The sequence below is a fragment of the Cupressus sempervirens genome, chromosome 7, assembly GCF_028749045.1.
Source record: "Cupressus sempervirens isolate cs-2001-9-10 chromosome 7, ASM2874904v1, whole genome shotgun sequence".
Lineage (NCBI taxonomy): Eukaryota > Viridiplantae > Streptophyta > Pinopsida > Cupressales > Cupressaceae > Cupressus > Cupressus sempervirens.
In genome coordinates this window covers 846,711,094-846,732,573 of record NC_143124.1, presented here as the reverse complement: position 1 = coordinate 846,732,573, position 21,480 = coordinate 846,711,094, and the positions used below count along the sequence as shown (strand labels likewise).

At 35.1% G+C, this 21,480-nt stretch overlaps 1 protein-coding gene across 3 annotated transcripts in view; it reads right to left on the bottom strand.

The window, feature by feature from the left end:
* LOC149550069 (pre-mRNA-processing factor 19-like) overlaps window positions 1-20,510 on the bottom strand; it is a 59,985-nt gene extending 39,475 nt beyond the window's left edge. Inside the window, exons 1-3 of one of the 3 annotated variants that reach the window (XM_089793212.1) lie at window positions 20,406-20,510; window positions 20,231-20,314; window positions 19,954-20,039 (exon numbers count right to left, since the gene is read on the bottom strand). In XM_089793212.1, coding sequence (XP_089649338.1) covers window positions 19,954-20,039; window positions 20,231-20,243 — 99 coding nt within the window. In that variant the 5' untranslated portion in view covers window positions 20,244-20,314; window positions 20,406-20,510. Of the gene's footprint in view, window positions 1-19,953; window positions 20,040-20,230 lie in introns of all 3 variants that reach the window. The other 2 variants (XM_089793213.1, XM_089793211.1) reach the window with 2 other exon arrangements.
* Window positions 20,511-21,480: the final 970 nt, after the last annotated feature.

The following is a 21,480-nucleotide window of genomic DNA, read 5'->3' as shown; positions in this document are numbered from 1 at the left end:
ACATGCAGTTGACATATGGACTAGCAAGGAATCTAGAGGCAGGAGATTGAATTGGAAGAGACAACAATAGAAATATGTACCAAGTGCAAAGATTGGGGCCACAGTTTGAATGAGTGTTTGATAGATCAAAAAGGTAAAGGGTTAGAGGAGAATCTTCTGGAAAACAAATTAGCGGCAATGACTGAGAACCCACATGAGATTTCTGTGAGGTGTTGATCTGGCCGATGGTGAAGAGAGTCGGCAAGGGGCAGTAATAAAGGATCCAGATCAGCCAAGAGACAATGATGAATCAGTCTTGGTGAGGGAAGGTGGTCTGGGAGCTCAAGAAGATGTGTCTGAAAGCTTAGAAGGTGTAAAGGCCGATAGTAATCAGGTTATTGAAACTTCTGTTATGAAAGTTCAAGGGCTCACTTCTCTTGAAGTAGAATTGATAAAGGTTGATAGGATGAGCTCAGAGTGCCTTTCTAATAATACAGAACACAGAGAAAGGTGTGCAAATGCTCTCCATAAGTTGCAATGCCCTTGGAATAGTAGGTAATCCATAATCCAATGACTACAGCCATCTTTAAGTGAGAAAAACAGATAACAAAGTTGAGCAGATTCAAGAGGCTGAACATGTCTTTAGGGATATTCACGTCATCAGCAAGAGATGTGGATCAGACAGAGGATGAAAAGTCAGTTAAGAGGAACATGGTGAGCAAGATTTTGAAGAGCATTTTTGGGGGGTTCAGAATAAAGAAGCAATTCTGGAAAAATGGACAATTGCTCAGACCAGGTCAAAATCCAAGAAGGTCAATACAGGGTGTAGGAAAACTTAAGGAAGAAAAACAAACCAAGAGCTACTAGAGCGGACTTGAAATCAAAAAACTCAAAGCGAGTTGAAAGCCGAACAAGACATGTTCTCCCCCAGGAAGCAATGAAACTCGTTTCATGGAATATCAGGGGCTGCAAAACATCTGATCACACATTGTTTTGAACAGATAAAGCCGGATGTTGTGTGCACTCAAGAAACTAAACTCAAACAGGAAGAGGCAGGGAAGATCTTAGGTGTTTGGAAGTAATGGTCAGGTAATTTTGTAAGTTCTGATGGTGCTTCTGTAGGGTTTGAGATTTTATGGAATCAATGAACAGTCAAAGTGGAGTATGTATATCAGTCCAAGCATTGTCAGATGGTCAGAAAGTCAACATTTTTACGATGGTGATAAATTTTATCCTGACAAATGTCTATGGCCCCTATCGAAACGGGAGAGAAAAAGGATGTATGGAACTCAATTCTGCAAATACTTGGATCCCTGGACAAAAATGCCGTGATCCTTGGGGGGATTTTAATGCAACTTTGGAGCTGGCACATAAGAAAGGAGGTAGAGGAGTGTCGGGTAGTGTCCCAATGGACTTCCAGAACTTTGTTCATGGAAATGGAATGAGAGAAGTAAAGGCGTGAAATGGTGTGTTCAGTTGGACCAATAGAAGGCAGGGCTTCTCCAATATAATTGAGAAAATTGATAGGTTTTTCCTTTCAAGGGAGAGGAATTCTCTTCCATTGATCTTTGAGGCTTCAATTCAGCCCTTTTTGGATCGGATCAATAGAGAAGATGTAGTTTCGAGAGTAAGGTTTTTTGGGTTGGTTGCGGGCTGGTGGCAAAGACTTTCCATCTTGAAGAGGTAACAAAAGCTTTCGACTGTTCAAGAAAATCCAGTATATCAAAGGCAATCTAAAGGTATGCAATCGTACACATTTTAAGGATATTTTTGTTGATAACAGAGCTCTAGTGGGGAAGCTTTAGGTTTTTAACACTAAGATGATTGGTTGACGGTATGGATCAGGTTGATTTTTTAATGGAAAAAAATCTTAAGATAAAATACAACGAGATTTTTGCACTGGAGGAAACCTATTGGTGTCAAAAATCCAGAGAAAACTACATGAAGGAAGATGATCGTGATAAAAAAAAAAATCATAGCTCTGTTAAAGGAAGAAGGTCTATAAATAGGGTAACTTCAATCATATCCAGTAATGGACCGCAAACAAGTAATGCAGAAGAAACTAATAATGAGGCTATTGTGTTATTTTCTTCCCTTTGGTCTAAGGAGGGTTCAACTGTGGCTGAAGATTTGAGGAGGTGGTGAGCGTTATTCCAAAGCTTGTCACTGACTTGGATAATGAAATGCTAATGGCCCCAGTCCAACTTAAAGAAGTTAAACAGGTGTTTTTTTCTCTAGATGGTGATAAATCGCCAAAGCCGGATGGGATCAGGCCTTCTTTTTCTAGGAATTTTGGGAAGAGGTGAAGTTTTTAGTATGGGAAGTGGTTGAGGAGTCAAAGAAAAACAGCTTTGTCCTTAAAGAAATCAAAAGTACTTTAGTGGCCCTCATTCCTTAAAAAAGGATGTTGAATCTTTTGAAGATTTTCGTCTCCTCTTTGCAATGTTATCTACAAGATGATTTTAAAGGTGGCTACTAAAAGCATATGACAGGGTAGATCAAATGTTTCTCCACAGACTATTAGAAAAGTTAGATTTTTGTGATCATTGAATTTCCTGGATTAAAGAAATGACTTCTGACTACCGTGCATCTATTCTAGTAAATGGCAGCACTCAGGGATCCTTTTCCACTTCCCAGGGTTTGAGACAGGGAGATCCCATTTCTCCAATTTTTTTCATTTCAATGGCAGAAGTGCTGGGTAGAATGATTTTGAAAAAGAAGACCCAAGGGTTTTGAAAGGGTGTCAACATAGCGAGGGGAATTGATCCAGTTTCCCACTTTCAATTTGTTGATGACACTTTCCTAATGGGAGAGGCAACTTTGCGAGAGGCTCGTCTCATGAAGAGAGTTTTTGACAGGTATAGCTCAGTGTTAAATAAGTATATTAGAAAATTTGAAGTTTTATTTTTTAATACAAATCACAACGTTCAAAGAGAGATTTTGACGATCTTCAATATGAGGCCGGGCAGATTACCAAGCAAATTTCTTTCGTTAGATGGATGTAACAACAAGATGGAGGGCCGGAAGAGTCAATGATTAACCTTAGCAGGAAGGATTCCCATGCTAAAAACGGTTATATCTGCAATGCCACTTTATTCGATGATATATCTAAGGAAACTTTCTAGGGTGTTTTGTATGATAGAGCCACAGGAGGCAGTTTTTTTCTGGAATGGCAACCAAAATCAGGAGAATATTCCTCTCCTGGCATGGGACCAATATGCAAATCAAAAGATTCAGGTGGAACAGGTTTAAGGAATTGGACGTGTCTGAATGAAGCTATGGGGATTAAGTTAGTGTGGTCAATGAACAAACATCCGGAGTAGTAATGGGTAAAGATCCTTCAAGCAAAACACTTGGATAGGAGTGAATGGACAAAAAAAATTACTATTCAGGATCCTCCCAAAGGCTCTTCTCTTTGGAAATTTATTGTTAGCTGTAGACAGGGGATCACAGACCATATTTCATGGCAACTGGGAAATGGGTGCAAAGCTAACTTTTGGACAGACTCTTGGGATGGCAAAGAAATACTGTCAAATCTGGTTAATATCTAAGTTCCCAGTTCAGATTTAGTTTTGAGATTCAGGTTCGAAATTGGTCCAATTTTTTTCAGTTGGGTTCAGATTTGTTTTGGGTTTGTCTGTACAAGAATATATATATATATGGTTAGCCTATATGCACGTATTATGGTGCATTATATATATTCCATAAGAGACCTGTGTGGCACTTTTAGATGATTCTTCTCAAGTAGCATTTAATTCAGATTAAATATGATTTTCTTTATATATATATATATATGGTTATAGCCTATATGCACAAATTATGATGCATTACATACATTCCATAATACATATGTGGCACTTTTAGATGATTCTTCTCAAGTAGCATTTAATTCAGATTAAATATGATAGTAATTAGAGTCTAATCATGTTCTTTATATTACGATGTAATTGGAAAATATTTGCTTGTTATTAACACAAACCGAGAGATCTATATATACAAAAGAATAAAATGATGTTTCCTTAGGAAATGATCATAAAGAATAGAAACATTCTATTCTAGCTAAAAGAAAGCTAAAAAAGCTAACAGATAACTACAGCTAACTAAATATTAAAAACATTCTAATATTTACAATAGATAACCATTAGATACTAAATAGAGATAATAGAAACTATCTATTATTGTAATACCCTCCCTTAATGGTTAATCTATCTAGAGCATGAAGCTATCAAAAAGCGTAAAAGGCAGATTATGTCTGCTCAAAGGGCTCCGCACCGTTAGTTGTGGGCTGCGAACCAGATTGCTTAGATAGAGTATACAATGCAACTGTTGCCACAAGTTTGGGCACATGAAGGTTGACTATTTTTCTTCCAGGAGCCTTCTGAAGTTGGAGCAAAGGATGTCTGCTGAGAAGATTGTTGATGGTACTTTGGATAATGCTTAAAAACTTTGCAGAGGAACATAATGCTCCAAAAAAAATTGCAAAATGCCATAATTTTTACGGGAAAATTGAAAAAAATCAAACATGATTTTTGGGGTGAAAAATCAATCAAAGCCCAACATGATTTTTGAGGTGAAAAATCAATCAAAACTCAACATGATTTTTAAAGTGAAAAATCAATCAAAACCTGACAAAACAAAGCTTAGTTTTTTAGGAAAAACAGTAAAACCCAACAAATAATTTTTGAGGAAAACATTACAAATCCACAAAGGAATCCCACACAACTTTGCGAATTACAAAATCAGAAATTCTTAAGAGAAAATTTATAGAAACCCATAAGAAATTATTTTTTATGGAAAAAAATGAAAACCCACCAGAATTTTTAAGGGAGGCAAAACACAAGACTTCGCATGGTAAAGCGGCACATGCAAATAACATGCAAGTACATGCAACAAACATACAAGTACATGCAACCCTCAAAAAGTAGAAACCCAGAAAATTTGATGGATGACCCAGAACAGAGCTTCAAAACCCCAAAACGAATACGTTGTCGATTTTTGGATCGACTGGCTCAAAAAATGAGGCACAAAACTCAAGGCACCCAGAAAAAACAAACGACAACCCAATTTAGATCTCAAAAACCCATCAAGAATCGGTAGAAAAAATTGATCTAGTACAAAAAATTAGGGTTTTGAACAAAAACGGCCCTGCTGCAAAAAAAAAAAACAAAAAATGGCAGAAATGTGAAAAAAAACAGATGGATCTGGACAGAAATAGGTTGTAAAACCGAACCAGAAGTTGGCAGATTCAAATCTCTCTGAACAAAAACCCTAGTCGGATTACAGAGAGAGTTGGAAGCAAATATGCGTGTAAATAATTTCGAAAATAAAAGGCAGAAGAATTCAACCACGAAATTATAATTATTTTCGAAAAAATTTAGAGTATTGGCTCTGATACCATATTACGATGTAATTGGAAAATATTTGTTTGCTATTAACAGAGACCGAGAGATCTATATATACAAAAGAATAAAACGATGTTTCCTTAGAAAACGATCATAAAGAATAGAAACATTTTATTCTAGCTACTAGAAAGCTAAAAAAGCTAACAAATAACTATAGCTAAGTAAATATGAGATACATTCTAGTGTTTACAATAGATTGCAATAGATAACCATTAGATACTAAACAGATATAATAGAAACAATCTATTATTGTAATATTTTACTCTAATTTGGCTATTTTAAATATTAAATTCTAATTGTTCCTTTCATCAATGCTACTGGACAGTCCACTTTTTTGACTAATGGTATTCGGGGAAAGAGATGAAGAGAGATATTGATAGGAAATGCCTCATTTCTACCTCAATCCCTTCCAAATCTTTGTTTAAGTTTTCCAAGCCCTCACATGGCTTTTCTAGGCTTCCAAGCATTTTTCTTAATAAGGCTTCCTATCTTTGTTTGCTCTCACTCACAAAATACCCTTGTTCCCTCAGAACTCAAGATGCTCTGCCTCCTTAATTTCTTGAACTTGCTTGCAGGGGTGTGGAGGCTTTGATTTTGGTTGTAAATTGGTTTGGATAGGGTCTTGGACCCATCTCTGATCAATTTTTTCTTACCGATCTCCTAGTTTTTCTTATAACTCCTAGGAGCCTTTTTGGGTCACAATTAGACCTCCTATCTTAGTTTTTAGGCCTTTACTCCACAAATCTCTTAAGGACCTATCAAACTAACTTCCAATCCAAATACTATTTTAGATGGCATGCAAAATTTTCGAGGTCTCTTGTTCTACAACCTCTGTAGAGTACCAAACCCAAAAATGAGGGTAAGGGTTTTGGTAGCTAGGAACACTGTCTGCAAACTTTGGATTAAAAACCTAACAAAATGAATTAGCACCAACTTGATCTTGGAATGGGAACTTCTCAAGATATCCCTCTTTCATGTCGAATAGGAATTTTGCACTTTGGTCTCCACCCCTGCAAGTTTCCATTAACTGATTACCTTTGCTACCTAGCAAGGTTATACAACAACTCGCCTAGGACTTGCAGATAAAAATAGCAAACTAATGCATCTGACTCCAAATCTTTGAGGGACTATAATACAAGGTGTCTACTTCCATTTCCCAAAAAGTCATACAATCTCAACGGTGGCAAATGGAGTTAGACCTCACTTTGCTTCTTACTGTCTAGTTATGGCCAGGAACTGGCAGTGAGCAAACTTATCTAATTTACCCTATCAAAACTTGACATAAGAACTTCAAACTATGTACAGAGTTGCAAGACAATATGTTCTAACTAATACACATAGAAAACACCACGATTCAATCCATATTTACACAGATGTTGCAGTTGCAAAGCTATCTGCAGTCAAAAACACAAGAGTTTCCTTATTCACTTTGCAAAAATTCACCATCTAGCCATACAATGGCCTTATATGTTGGTTCTACCTGTTTCAACCAACTCCAAGTCGGGCATAACTAATTTGTCATGTTCTTCACAACTATGCAAAAGTTGCCTAAAAAGTTGCTCAAAATGCAAAGTTGTCAACATGACAACTTTTGACAACTCAATACAAATTATGGCTTCCTTGCCTTAACTTGGTGTGAAATGATGCCCGATGACTTTCTAAGTTTCCTTAGATCCCATATAAGTCATTCTAGGCCTTCGACCAATATTTCGACTTTTTGACCACCCTTGCCCAACTTGATGAATTCTTGCCCATATATGACAACTTTTGGGCTCATCTTGCCTCACTTCCTAACTTTACCATGCAAACACCAAGAAAACGTAAAAACACACATTTTGGCTACTTACCTAGCCCTTATTACATAGCTTGACTCATTCTAGAGTACACAACCAAAATTGTACTAGGACTTAAGTTAATCCTAGGGTGCTCCTACACCAAATATGATAAATTGAAAAGGCGAAAAGGGGATGTATGTCAATAGATGCAGAATTGTAACGATTTTAGAAAAGGGATGGAACAACCTAGAGTAAGTATTGGGTGGTCAAAGGAGATATTAGGGTGCCAAGTGTTTTTCCAAAGGTATTGTGCAGACTTCCTTTGACAAGTGGGCAAGGCGAGAATGAAGAACAATAGAGGCAAACTTCTCCTTGGACACCCATAACCAGGTGCAAGCCTTTAAGGTGAGGAAACACTGACAAGAATGCGAGGGATATTTACCATCGATGATCCTTGTTTGTGGGAATGCATTTACCTTATTCTTGAGGAAGAGTTTGCGACGGTGGACCATAGATTTATAACTTATATTGATATATAGTCTGGTTTCCTAGCTTAGGAACACAAGCGGAGGCCCAAGAAGTTGTGTCAAGTCAAAACAGCGAGAAGGAATGGTCCCAATCTTAGAGATGGTAGAGCCAGAAGAGGGATTGATCATAGAGAATGGGTCATGGAGGATTGTTGACGGGTATACTCGGCACCTGAACCCTTTATTGGTATGGAGTACAACTCTTAAGTAAGACAAAATTCAAGAGACCAACAATGGGTGCACAAAGCTAAGGGAACTTCTTCAAAAGTTTGAGGAGGAAAGGAGGCCAAAATGTTGAATTTATGAACTAGAATAGCATCAAACAAACATCAGATAATTAAAAAAAAACAAGAACACCAAAGATACCTTGGGAAAACCCTCTTGATCAAGGGAACAACAGAACCAGGCCAAGAAATATTACTTTATTGATAAATGAATGAATGTCTAAATACAATGCTAAGACACACTCCTAAGATAAATACGTAGATTTCTTGTTAAGAAAAGAGTATCTACAACTAATTACCAAATGCTAATGAAAGCTTACACTAATCTTTCAGCTAATCAACAAAGATGCTAAGCAATCATCTACACTTTATACATTGAAACAATACCAAAAGTATGCCATACACATATGAGTAACTCCTCAATCAAAAACTAAATACAAAAAATGAACAATTCTAAACAACAATATTTATGTCTCGATGCACTCATACAATAAGAAGTTATAACCTTTGAAGTCAAAACATGAATCATTTCAACAAACTACACGATGATACTTCACCCACACCAAGAAGACGGCACATATTCACTTTGTCCTCCGTAAACTTTGAGACATGATAGGGTAAAATTAAAAGATCAACATTATGATAAGACTCTTTCGCTCCACGACTGATGATGCCTTATAGTCTTGGCCACGACATAGCAATTACTAACAACTCTAAATTTTCCCATGCCCGTGTTAGAATCAGGCCCCTTCATTTTTCAAATGCTGACATACATGAAGGAGGAAGATGAAAACACGAGTATCATGGCACCTAGCTAATTGATAGTTACAAAGGGAGATTGTTCATAAGCCGATCTAGAAGAATAAAATGTCACAACTCTTCAATTCTCTAAATAGAACATAATGAATTGTTGTCACACAAGAATAGACTATATGTCTCTTATGTCTTCTTGAACCAACCATCTCTTCAAATTCTCTGTCGTGACCTTTCAATCACCACCATCACATAACGTATGAACCGAGTGTCTTTCCAATGACTTGCAGGATTTGAAACATAAGAGATAGAAATTGTTGGCATTGGAAATTAAACATTGAGAAGCAAACCACTCCAGATAATGTCACATAAAGCACATAGAGATGGACACCGAGAAGCTTGATATTATTGCAAGTGAGACAAATAGCTCTTGCAAACTTCAAAACTCCCTCTTAGCCATAGTTACATCACCCTGGGGGATAAGGGGACACGTTTCCGAGACGGGTGGACAGTGGGGGAACAGCGGGGGGAGACCAAAAGGGTTGTATATACTATACATATGGTACTTAAAATGCTAGTTATGAAAAGATGTATTGCAATATAAGATTCACATAGTCATAATATATAGTACTTAACTGGCTCATGAAGTATTCACAGAGCCATGCACCTTCAATATACACAGGACTAGAGATAATCAAGATGTTGAAACTTGCAACCAAACTCCAAGGACGAGCTTAATCACAATGATTGGTAGAACCAATCAACTCTGTGAGGTTTCCATATAGTATGAAGTCACCTTGAATTGGGGATTTGAATTGAGAGTAATGTTTAATGGTGTCATTATGACCGAGTACCACTCTAATCAATGTATTCATGTTGTTACAAATATACATTAACAGCTCAATAGTGGTTGAAGAATGCTTCCAGCAATACAAAGTTCAAACCATATGTAATGATGATCATAGAAGACTCCAACCGGCTTGACCAGGAAATCATACAATTATCATATATGATAAAGGAACACCAATTTCATTTACAATATCAACAAAATAATATAAAGTACAAATGCTCTAGTAGTTGAACAAAATCATACAAGAAAGATTACAGCAAATGTTCATATAATACTTGTATATATATCAAAATCTTTTTATATGCATGTTGGTAAACATATTGTCACTGCAAGTGTGTCTTTGAAATGACACTATTTGCCTAAGGAGCAGTGATAATTGCACCAACAGTTGGAGAAATTGAATTTGATCACAATCAAATTGAAATCTTCCTCGGTGTTTGAGAGAGCCAGCTCCCTCGTATGATAGGGTTATTTGTATTTCTATGTACTTTTCACCTGAAAGTGCATAAAGGAGACAAAACAAAACTAGAGAAAATGGTTGAGATAAACCCCAACAATAAACATACAAATACTAGTTGAGATTTATAATGTAGAAAGATTACAAAGGGGTAGCAACCCAAATAATGTTAGAATATGCAATAATAAACTAAGGATAACAAATCTCAACATATGAGGAGAGAAGTTATCTTATCACATTCAAGCCTAGGTACTAGGGCATGATTGATCTTCATCAATTACATATCATTTGAATGAGAAACTACTAGATTACATGAATGCACAACTACATTACCAACTTAATATATGATAAATCAGTAATGATAACAGAAAAATGCATCTAGGCATACGGATAAAAGCACTCTTTATTGTTCTTTTAAGATATACAAATTCAAAGATACTTTTGTACATAATATAAATCCAAAGATCTCTAAAGAAATTTCTCCATAGTTTCCCCTTTGTTTGAAAAAATTCTCCCCTTTATATTATATAAGCCTTGTATATATAGGCTCCAGGAATAAACAACCCATAACTACTTAGCATAACCACCTAGCCACCCTTTGTAACTGCTTAGGATAACCACCTTGAGTAACCACTTAAGATAACTACCCATTTACAAACAAGTTAGGATTTACCAAACTTTTACAAACATTGAACCCAAAACTAACTTTAGTTACAAATGGGTGACATAAGTCGCTTTTACAACTTGAGCATTTTAGATCTAAAACATTCAAAGAAAGAGAATAGTCATAAATTTCGGTATTAATGAAGCAAGCTCTACATCCTTTTCTCAATCCATAAGTCATTTGTTTACCAAGAACCTAACCTTTACAAACAGGTTCTTCATTTTTATTAGATAACCAGCCTTGAAGCTTGATTGGAACAAATCTTCACAAAATACTCCTCATTATATTCAAGACATGTATCAAGAAACATTGTAATGATTGACTAAAGCATTTCCACTAACCATCATCTCAAAGCTGTCATCATATTTTGAGAATCACATAGGTCATCCTTTCATAAATAGGGTGTCGATATTGAAGTGTAGTAATACTTATCACTAGATTAAAACCAATCCTATATATGTTTCCAATTTGTCATAACCTCATTCCTTTGAGCATCCTTATCGAATGGTTCATGTGTTTTCTCTTTGGCTCTTCAATGTGTATAAAATTTCCTCATGCCTTTTCAATAAGGGCAAATTGTATATCACTCTAATTTGACTGAACTATCCATGCACATTTTTAAAATTACTGACCAAGTTTTTAAATGAATGTATTTAAAGGGGCAACATCTCCAAGTTGTGTTTTGTCAAACCGATTACCTTCATCATATACATTTTCTACAATTTGCATCCATTAAGATGATATATCCACCATGCATAAGCTTTGTCTCTATTTCCACACTTTTCATACACATGTCTAAAAATATATTATTACCTCAAAATTGTGAGATATTCATGGGCATTTACCATTTATCCACAAGTGTTTAATAGGTGTGGAACCTATAATAATTTCAATTTGATCTATAAGATGAGCCTCTTTGAGATATTCTTTGGACTGATACAATTGCAACGTCCAAGGTTCCAAGTTTGTGTACACGTCAGCCTGTGCATTTCCAATCTTTATAACTCACAAGAACATTGCATCTTTAATTTATTCAAATGCCCACTTATGAAGGCTTAGAAGACAGCAACAAGTTTGCTGAATCAATTTCTTCTTTGTCAATAAGAGCCTTTATCAACTTATTTTGTTAATGCCTTCAATATTGGCTTGTCCTTCAAAGTTTTGGATCACTTTGAAAGTCTTTGAGTAACCCGGTAATGTGCCCTGTCTATACTTCCCATACCATATTAACGTGCTACCATACTTTGTTTCCATGTTGTTCATTATTTGTAGAGGTGGCACAATTCATTGAGGTGGCACATTTTTATCACCAATCAAACCATACTTTAAAACCACTTGTCAGTGGATTCTAATCATATAAAATTTATGACAATAAAATCGAATGATTAATCTCCTCCTATTTTCATTTCCTGGTGAAATCCACATGTTGTTGAAGACTCTCCCATTTGAACACCACAGGGAGGTCACTGAAAATGTCACAAAGTAATAGCTCGAGCTGCTAACTACATTTGCTTGATAGTTTATAAGCACTATGAACAAGTCAGATCCACGGATCAATGTGTAGTTTGTAAGAATCAAGGAAAACCACCCATAAGAACATTTCCAACAAAAACAACTCATTCTCCAAGGTAGCGGTGGTTTGGAACAAATCGTTAACCATTTGCTTATGTTTGGGCACGTGCATGCATATAAAATTGTGTCTTCAACAAGAATGTTTGATAAGAATCCAATTATCAAAATACTTTGGTGATTGCCCAAACATTGATCAGAGGTTTCCACTTCAATGCAACACGAGCATAGAGGGTGGCGATCATATCTCTACAACTCTCATTTGCTTCAAAGACCCTTAATCACTATTTACAAATTTGTTAATTGTGATTTTCACAATCATTCCCCTCCATCATTTGAGATGACAGTATTTTTGAGGTATTCTATCAAACTTCTCGTGTGCCTTGCATTTGCAATCATGACATTCTTTAGCAATCATCGTGAGGCTTGAAAGGCATTCCTTGAAGTACTTTGCTCCATAAGTTACAAGTCGTTGACGTTCTTCCACATTTTACATGCATGACGACTGTCTATGAGCTGCCATTTTGTTGCAGCATGAGCAAGGAACGGTAAACAACATTTCTACTTGAAGCTTTCAATCATGGTGCTTTAATGGGAAGGTACAGTTAAACATAACTACCACTCGCACCTTATTGAGATGAGGAAGGTGGGTAGTTATAATAACTACCATGTAATCTTTGATTCCCATCTTCCTTTTTAGTCATGAAACAAGTTGTTGATAAGAGGAAACTTCATCCCATCGGTGATTTTAGAAAATGGACCAACTTCTCAATAAAACTAATTCTCCACATTCAAATGCATCTCAGTTTAGAACTTAGTGCAAAGATCAATATTGATCTTTATTAACTATCAATCCACATTTGTAATCAATATTATTTTGTCTATATAGTGGCTTTTCTATATTAAATATGTCCTTTGGTCATCTCATTCTCTTCTGAAAGTTTTTAACTTTGCCACTTATTTCAAGCCTTGTTTTGTCATCGAGTCTTTGTAGAAGTTATCAAACATGTTGAATTGCCAATGAAAAGTTGTGTATCTTGAACTTCCTTCAGTTTTCATTCTTCTTATCAATGTTTTGAACAACTCAATAAACGTAGTTAAATAATTGAGAGACATAATTGTCACTGATTACCATTATTTAACACACTTGATCAACTTTATAAACATACAAAGTTGAGATAATTCACCCATCTAATTAACTTTCTTCTTCATCGCCAATTTTTGGGAGATCTTTTGTTTTGGAGAGTCCTCCAAGTGGATATTGTCAGTACTTTTGAAAGTTTCCAAACTCATTGATTGCCAAATTATGTAAATCTACCTCTTGCTTAAATAAAAGCATCACCAAGTTTATAAACTAGGTTGAGTCTATCATGACCTTGCATCTTTAATCCAATATTGTGAGGTGCATTTCATACTTTGCAACTATAGTCATGAAAGATCTCATTATGAAAATCATTGATGACTTTTTTACTACATCTCTTTTTGCCATAGAATTTAGCTTGATGACCAGGAGTGATTGCGGGAACAAATTCTCCCATACTGATTTTATGAGGAACATTCATGCAAAGGCATTTTGTGTCATTCTTCATAGATCTTTGAGTTTAATAATTCTTGTGTTCATTTCTCACAGAGGACTAACATTTCTCTTTAAGATCTAGATTGTGATTGCCATTCACTCACCTTCAAATGTTAGAAGGTTCGACATATGAGGGTGATTAGAAATCCTTTAAGCCAAATACTACTCCATCAAGATTTTGAAAGCAAGAAAATTTAAAATTTTCCAAGTTTGAAAATAGGGGCTAACAATGCAATAACTTGAATATTATGCTATTAAATACTTATCACAATGATTGTTTAATCTTCCTCACAGCTGATTGATAATACACTGCAGAGTATAACCTTTTGAACAATCTCAAGGACTCATGAAGCTCTCGATCCCTTGAATGAAAATTTGTTATCTTCAATGCAGTCAACAATGTTGAAGGAACATGCAGCAGTGATGAACACGGGCCCTAAGTATTATGTGGTTTTGACACTTGGAAGGCCCATAACACAATAACAATACTTTGCAATTATTCACATTAATAAATCTTTGATGAATGCACACATAGCCAAGTATTCTTTACCAAACACAATGAAGACATTCATGACAGCCTCAAACAATCATTACCTTGTAATAAACACAGACTATATAAAATAATCAACTAAATGTAAATTGAGCTTACTAACATTTGAAAATAATATCGCTTCAAAAATTAAAACTTTTTCAGGATACTCCCCTGAGTACCATCAAAAGAAGAGGCTTTTGAATTAACACCCATGGCTTTAACTAATCTTTTATTGAAATATTTCCTTTTGGCAAAATTAATCTCCTGGATTTTTATTGAGCTTGCCACAAATAAGTACAGGTATCACATAATACTCAAAAAAATATATTTCAAACAAACAACAATATAAGTATGAAGACCCAATATAATATGTTCAACGTTGAAATAGAATCTTGTGCCCAACAACATTGAGAAGCCACCCATCTTCCTAGTAATTTTGCTCGCTCAACTATGAAATGTGTTCTAAAGCTTTAATACGACTAAAATAAATTTAAAAACCCTCTAATATTCTATGTGAGGTGGAGCATCATCAACATTTATAGCAGCAGCTTGATGTTTGGGTCTTATAAAACAGTCTTTGGCAAAGTGACCATACTTGTCACTTTTGAAACATCAAATTATAGAGAGATCCTTCTTCTTTGCTTTAGGAGCTAAATCTAAATTCCTATCTCTATTCCTCTTGAACTTTCCTCTTCTCCCTTATCTTTGTTTTCTTTTAGATGTTTCAGTAGTACAAACATTGTCTTCTTCATGAGGAGATTTTCGTTCATTTCCTCTTTCTTCTAGTTTGCAATCCTCTTGAATGCAATCAGCTCTGATACGACCAAACTCGAGTAATTCATCTCTTCCACCAATGCCTTGAATAGAAGACTCCCAAGAATGAGGGAGACCATTCATGGCCAACATTACCAATTCTTTATCTTCATTTGAATCTCTAGTTTTATATGGCGGAGCTAACATCTCATGTCCAAAGCTTTGCTAATATTGTTAAATTCGTACAAGCTTTGAAAACTATAAAACATTTGTTAGCTTTATTCCACTAAATATAATAGGCACAATATGATCCTTACAAAATCAATCAATATCTTCCTTGACATGATATTATTCTTCCTCCATTGAGCTTTCTCATTATCATTAGTTGGCTCAGCCACATCAATCTTCAAATAGTTTAGAAGATCAATTTTTCTAGACCATTGAGGACTCTAAATTTCCACGGTGTGAAATAGATGCACCATCCAGCCTATCTTCAACCTTGAATCCATTCACCATTTTTGAAACCCAAAAGAATCTATCTAGAAGAAAAGAAAAGAATATTTTGATGCTTGAATAATTTTGGTTCTGGATCTTTACTTAGATCTATTCTAATACCATGTTGAAATTATGAACCAAAATAGCGTAAAACAAATATCAAATAATTATTTTTTTAAACACCAGAGATACCCCAAGAAAACCCTCCTACTCGAGGGAAAAACCCAACCACACCAAGAAATATTACTTTATTGAGAAATAAATGAATGTTTGAATACAATGCTCACAAGAACTTCTAAGAAACACTCTTTAGATCAATACATAGATCTCCTTTTAACAAAATTGAATCTGCAACTAATTACCAAATGCTAATGAATGCTCACACTAATCTCAAAAGTGATCAATAAAGTTGCTCAACAAATCATCTACACTTGATACAAAAAAAATGAAGTGAAAAGTATGCTATACGCATGACTCTTACTGACTCAATCAAAACCTAAATACCTCCCTTATTGGATTCACACCCTACAGCCCAGATTCGGGTTCGTGTTCACGCGGGTCCGAGCAGGGTTCGGATTGCAGACTATGGATCCATTTGAGTCCTTATTGGCACAAACCTAAGTGAACCCAAAAGGACCCGCAACGGTAGGGTCCGAAAAATAAAATAAAACAACTTTAAAAATTAAAAAAAATTATGTGACCCTAAAAGGAGCCTAATAAAAACATTTCACTTATCTAATCTCTCATTTGCTCTCTCATTTTGGTGTGCCCATTTTGCAAGTTTTAAGAGAAGGTTGTAAATATTGTTTGTTCCAATGATGAGGATAAAGATATAGTTGCAGGCAGGGATGAAGCAATTGATCCCTCATGATGACCCATTTGACCCTTGAAGGGCATTTGATACTATGATCATATTAAACACTTGTCATTTATCATTATGATTCAAACTTTATTTCTTGATGAACTACTCTATGTTTTGAAATTTCATTTTGCAATTTAGTAATTCAATGCATGATTTTCTTTACAATCATGAACATAGTTTAATAGTTTAATGAGTGTGTATTTAATGTTTATCTTTGACATTTGGTGTTGATCAAAGATCAAGCAACATATATTCATACTATGAAATGACTAAGTTTTGCAATTATGCATATTTCTCTTATATTTTTGTATATATAATGCATATCCACAAACCCAAATGGGTTTTTTTTTTTTTGCCTGAACCCACAAACCCGAAATCGAACCCAAATCCATCCCCAGACCCAAATCAGTAACTTAGAAAAATACTAATAATGAACAATTATGAACAGCAATTTTGTATGTCTTAGTGCTCTCGTACAGCCACAACCTTAGAAGACAAGAGTCTCAGAATGAATCATTTCAACAGAATACACAATGATACTTCACCAACACCACGAAGAACAGCACCTATTCCCTTTGTCTTGCATAACCAAAGAGACATATCATGGTAAGTTCAAAGATTGATGTTATGATAAGACTCTTCTGCTCCAGAACCGATGATGCTTCGCAGTCTTAGCTACAACACAGCAATTACCAACAAATCTTAATTTTCCCATGTCCACATTAGAATCAGGCCCTTCATATTTCAATTGGCGACATACATGCAGGAGGACAATGAAAACATGACTATCGTAGCTCCCGACTTATTGACAGTTACAAAGAGTGATGATTCATTAGCTAACGCTGAAGAATGAATTGTCCTGACTCTTCATTTCTCTACAACCGAACATAATGAACTGTTGTCACATGAGAATAGACTGCTGTGTCTCTTCTGTCTTCTTGAACCAACCGTCTCTTCAATTTCTCTGTTGTGACCTTTCATTGTCATCATCGGATAGCATATGAACTGAATGTCTTTCTAATGCCTTAGATGATTTGAAACATAAGAGGTAGAAATAGTGGGAATTAGAAATGAACAGCTGAGAAGCAGTAGACTCCAGACAATGTCACATAGGGCACATAGAGAGGGAAACCAGGAAGCTTGATATTATTGCAGGTGAGACAGATAGCTCCTGCAGCTTTCAAACCTGAACATGGAAGTGAACATGACAGAGAGCAAGAAGACACAGATCAACACCAAAAGGGGCATCCTCATTCAAGATAACTGCAAGAAGTTTGTCTTCAAGGCAAGACCGTATTGGCAGAGCACAGTAGGTCAAGTTTTGATTTTACTGGCATAATATAGTATGTAAATAAAGTTAGAACACAGCCCTACTGGCATATTAAAGTATGTAATTAACGGTAGATCACGGCCCTTGTCGTTATTTTCAGGCACAGATGAACCAGTATATAGCTGTAGGAAAGATAGTTTGCAGTATTTTTGTTAATTCTGGGTATGGATGAAACCGTAGATAGCTGTGACAGGGAGGTTGCTGTGTCATATCAGGGATATTGATCCTAACAATGGATAATCATGGTTTTGTATTGTAATGGACTATATGCAAGTTAGGAATTTACTGTCCTTGAGGAGACACGGACTGGATATGGAACTCTGGACTTCACAGTTTTTACATTTTCACTATATTAATTTTTAAAAATATCAAATTACTGATCAAAAAGAAATAACTTAATAATATTAAAATAAAACAATAATATTAAATATCATAAAATTCAGATGACGTTCAGCAAGGGAAATAATTCACCAAAATTTGAGTTTCATGGATGAGGTTCAAAAAATGATGTGACCTAGCATTCAAATATAAACCCTAGGTATACCTAAAGTAAAACCAGACCCGAGGCACACATCAGATCAGTGTAGTATGGGGAACATACCCAGGAGGGGCCAGACCCAGGCCCTGTATCCAGTTATGTTTGGTATGGATACACCCTCAGAAATAGGTGAACCTGATAACATTGTTTTTAAGCACTAGAGAATGATAATGACTACAATGTACAAACTGAACCATTAAAGAATATTGTATATAGCTAAGTTACCAATTCGTCTTGGCCAAGGTTGGATGCGGAAGCTGATGCGTGTGGATGTGTGGTGTGTGGTGCATCCGGAAGCCCATTGGATGCCGGCAGGATGCGCCCAGGGTGGATATCATGAGATCACATAGGAGCTGCTTAATATATATTATAGATTTTATATATCCTGAGAGATGCGTAAAAGTTTAGAAGAATTGCTGAAGAGCAGCTTAATATATATTATACATATTATATATTGGGACTTGGGAGCTGCTTGAATTTCCTATATGGTTACAAGGAATTGATTGATTGAATTTATCGGGAGCTGCTTGAATATATATTATATAGATAATATTTATATATGTTTAATATTTAGTAGTATTATATATAATTAGTATTATATATAATGTTTAGCAATATATAATAATAATAATAATATTTAGCAATATTATTATATTATAATTTATACTTTATAGTATATATATATACAGACGCATCCATAAGCATCTGCATCCCCCCCAAAAAAAAAATCACACTTTCCACATCCGCTTCCCATATCCGCTTCTGACTCCGCATCCGAATTATTAACTTGGGTATATAATAATATACCATTATGGCATTATATGCTTGTCAATGAACATTTTCTACAAATGCTATATCACTTCAGATGGAGACATTTTCACGAACTGTATTAAGATTACTTCATTTCAGTAGCACTGAAAGAATCTCCAACTTAATGCATCTCTAACCACAGTTAAACTTTCATGAATTTGAGAATCCCTTAATCACAAGCTATGCAGAGCCAATATAATTAAAGTTTTCTACTTCCATATATAAAAATAAGTATTCCATATGCCAAAATAGATTAGATAATCTCACAAAACCAACTCAATATGAAGGATACTTTTGGGATTTCCGCAGAGAATGAGGTCCAGTGATAAAACAAAACAAAAATCTAAATTGGGACTTAGTTCAAACCCCAGATGACATTACAAAGTGTAGAGGTTGGCTAAAATATTGCATATACCATGCTCTATTTAAAACAAACAAGACGCAGATCACTGTGATGAAAGAAAAAAGATAACTCTCCGTCGTGACATTTAGCCTGAAGGTTACCATAAAATAAAACGAAGTGCTTAAACCATCCTAACATAAGCACCGAAATGAAAGTCAGTGCGAAGTCCTCGCATGTTCGCCAATTTTCCTCACATAAACCCTAGAATATAAATAGGTGTAAAATTCGGATATATTCGGACCCAAAAGACTTCATGGACAAGCAAATTACGATGCCGTAGCATAAATAAGAGCAATGTGTTCTTCCGAGACCCAACTCCTTGCGTGCAGTTCACTAGAAAACTCGTTTCGCGCACATGTTTCAGTTGTCTACAAAATTTACATCATTTTTTGTAGATAATAATAATAACAAAAAAAATTGAAGATAAAAGTAAAAGAATAGTGTGAGTGTGTACCGCGATGTGCTTTTCGATAAGCCTTTTTTCAAAGAGCAGTCCTGAATGCTTCGAAACCACAGGATCTTCCGGCGTTACGCCGGAAACTAAAACATTCAGAAAACATTTCCATTAAAGAGGGCAAAGAGCTCCAAAATGAAAAAATAATGACATGGTTTACAAATATGGCTAACAAACCCTCATATTAAGCTCGTCATTCAGCTTGTATTTGCTACTCTGAAACTCTCCAAAAAGTTTTTTTTTAAAACATACTGAAAGAAGATGACGATTTACTTACTCGCGCAAAACATGATCTAGTGATGAATTCAATAACTGATCGCAAAATTGTAGTAGCTTCTTTGGCTTCTCCTTCGTGCGATATCTGTGAGAGCGGGGCTTTAGCTACAACAAAAGCCCAAAAAATACTCAAAAATATAAACAACGGAACATAAAAAAGAAATTATCAGCCCTACTGCATTCAAAAATGGCAAGAGTATTAGGTTTGCCGTTTTTTTCTGTGGGGGTGATTGTATTAGTGCTTGTTATTAGGATATGGAGGAGAAGAAAATAAAGAACGCATTAGCTGAATTTTAGGAGGGAATTAAATATAGTCATTTTGAAGGGAACATTTTGAGAGTAGACACATGTCTGTAAGCATTTTGAGTACGAGTCTTCTTTGAATATATATATATATATATATATATATATATATATATATATATATATATATATATATATATATAATTTATCAAAATTATAATAACTAGTTATACAATAAGAAAATCTAGGAGGAAGAGAATAAAAAATTATTTTAAGTGGTATCAATTTAAACAAAAAATTTACATTTAATAAAACTTTTAGATGACTAAGATTTCTAATGATTCTGAAAACTCTTTCTATTATGTTTTTTAAATATTAGATGTTTCAAATGAAAATGACCCTAGCAATTGAAGATAATTTGATTGAAATAAGTAATTGTCAACTTTATACAATCTTTTTAGTGAATCTCTCATCATTTAAGCGATATTTAATTTTTAATAGATGAATATATTTTTGGTCTTTACCTAAATCTTGTGAGACATTTGTTGGTTTCCAAATGGGTTTTATGCATTTCAAGCTATCAATCATTTAATTCAATATTTTTTGTAGATGACAATTTCAATAATGGAAATAATCAAGAGGATTGGAGCAACTAACAAGGATAATTAAATCCTTCTATGCTATAAGCTATACAAAACCTAAGTGGGTAGACCTTGATTCATCTAAATAACTTGTGTGTCATGCTTATTCTTTGAATCATTTAGCAAATTGATCTCATCAAAGACTCAACAACAATTTAAGGAGATAATTAATAATGCCTAATCATTCGTTGATTTGCAACTTAAAGTGGAGCATAAGATAAATTATTATTCTACAGACCTGGAATAACAATTGATTGAAGAATTGGTTGTGATTTTGAAATGGTTGGAGCTTTGTTAGGCGGGAATCCGGAAGGAGGAAACTTAGCAGTAAGGATTGATCCTAGAGGAACAGGGAATCATAAAGTGG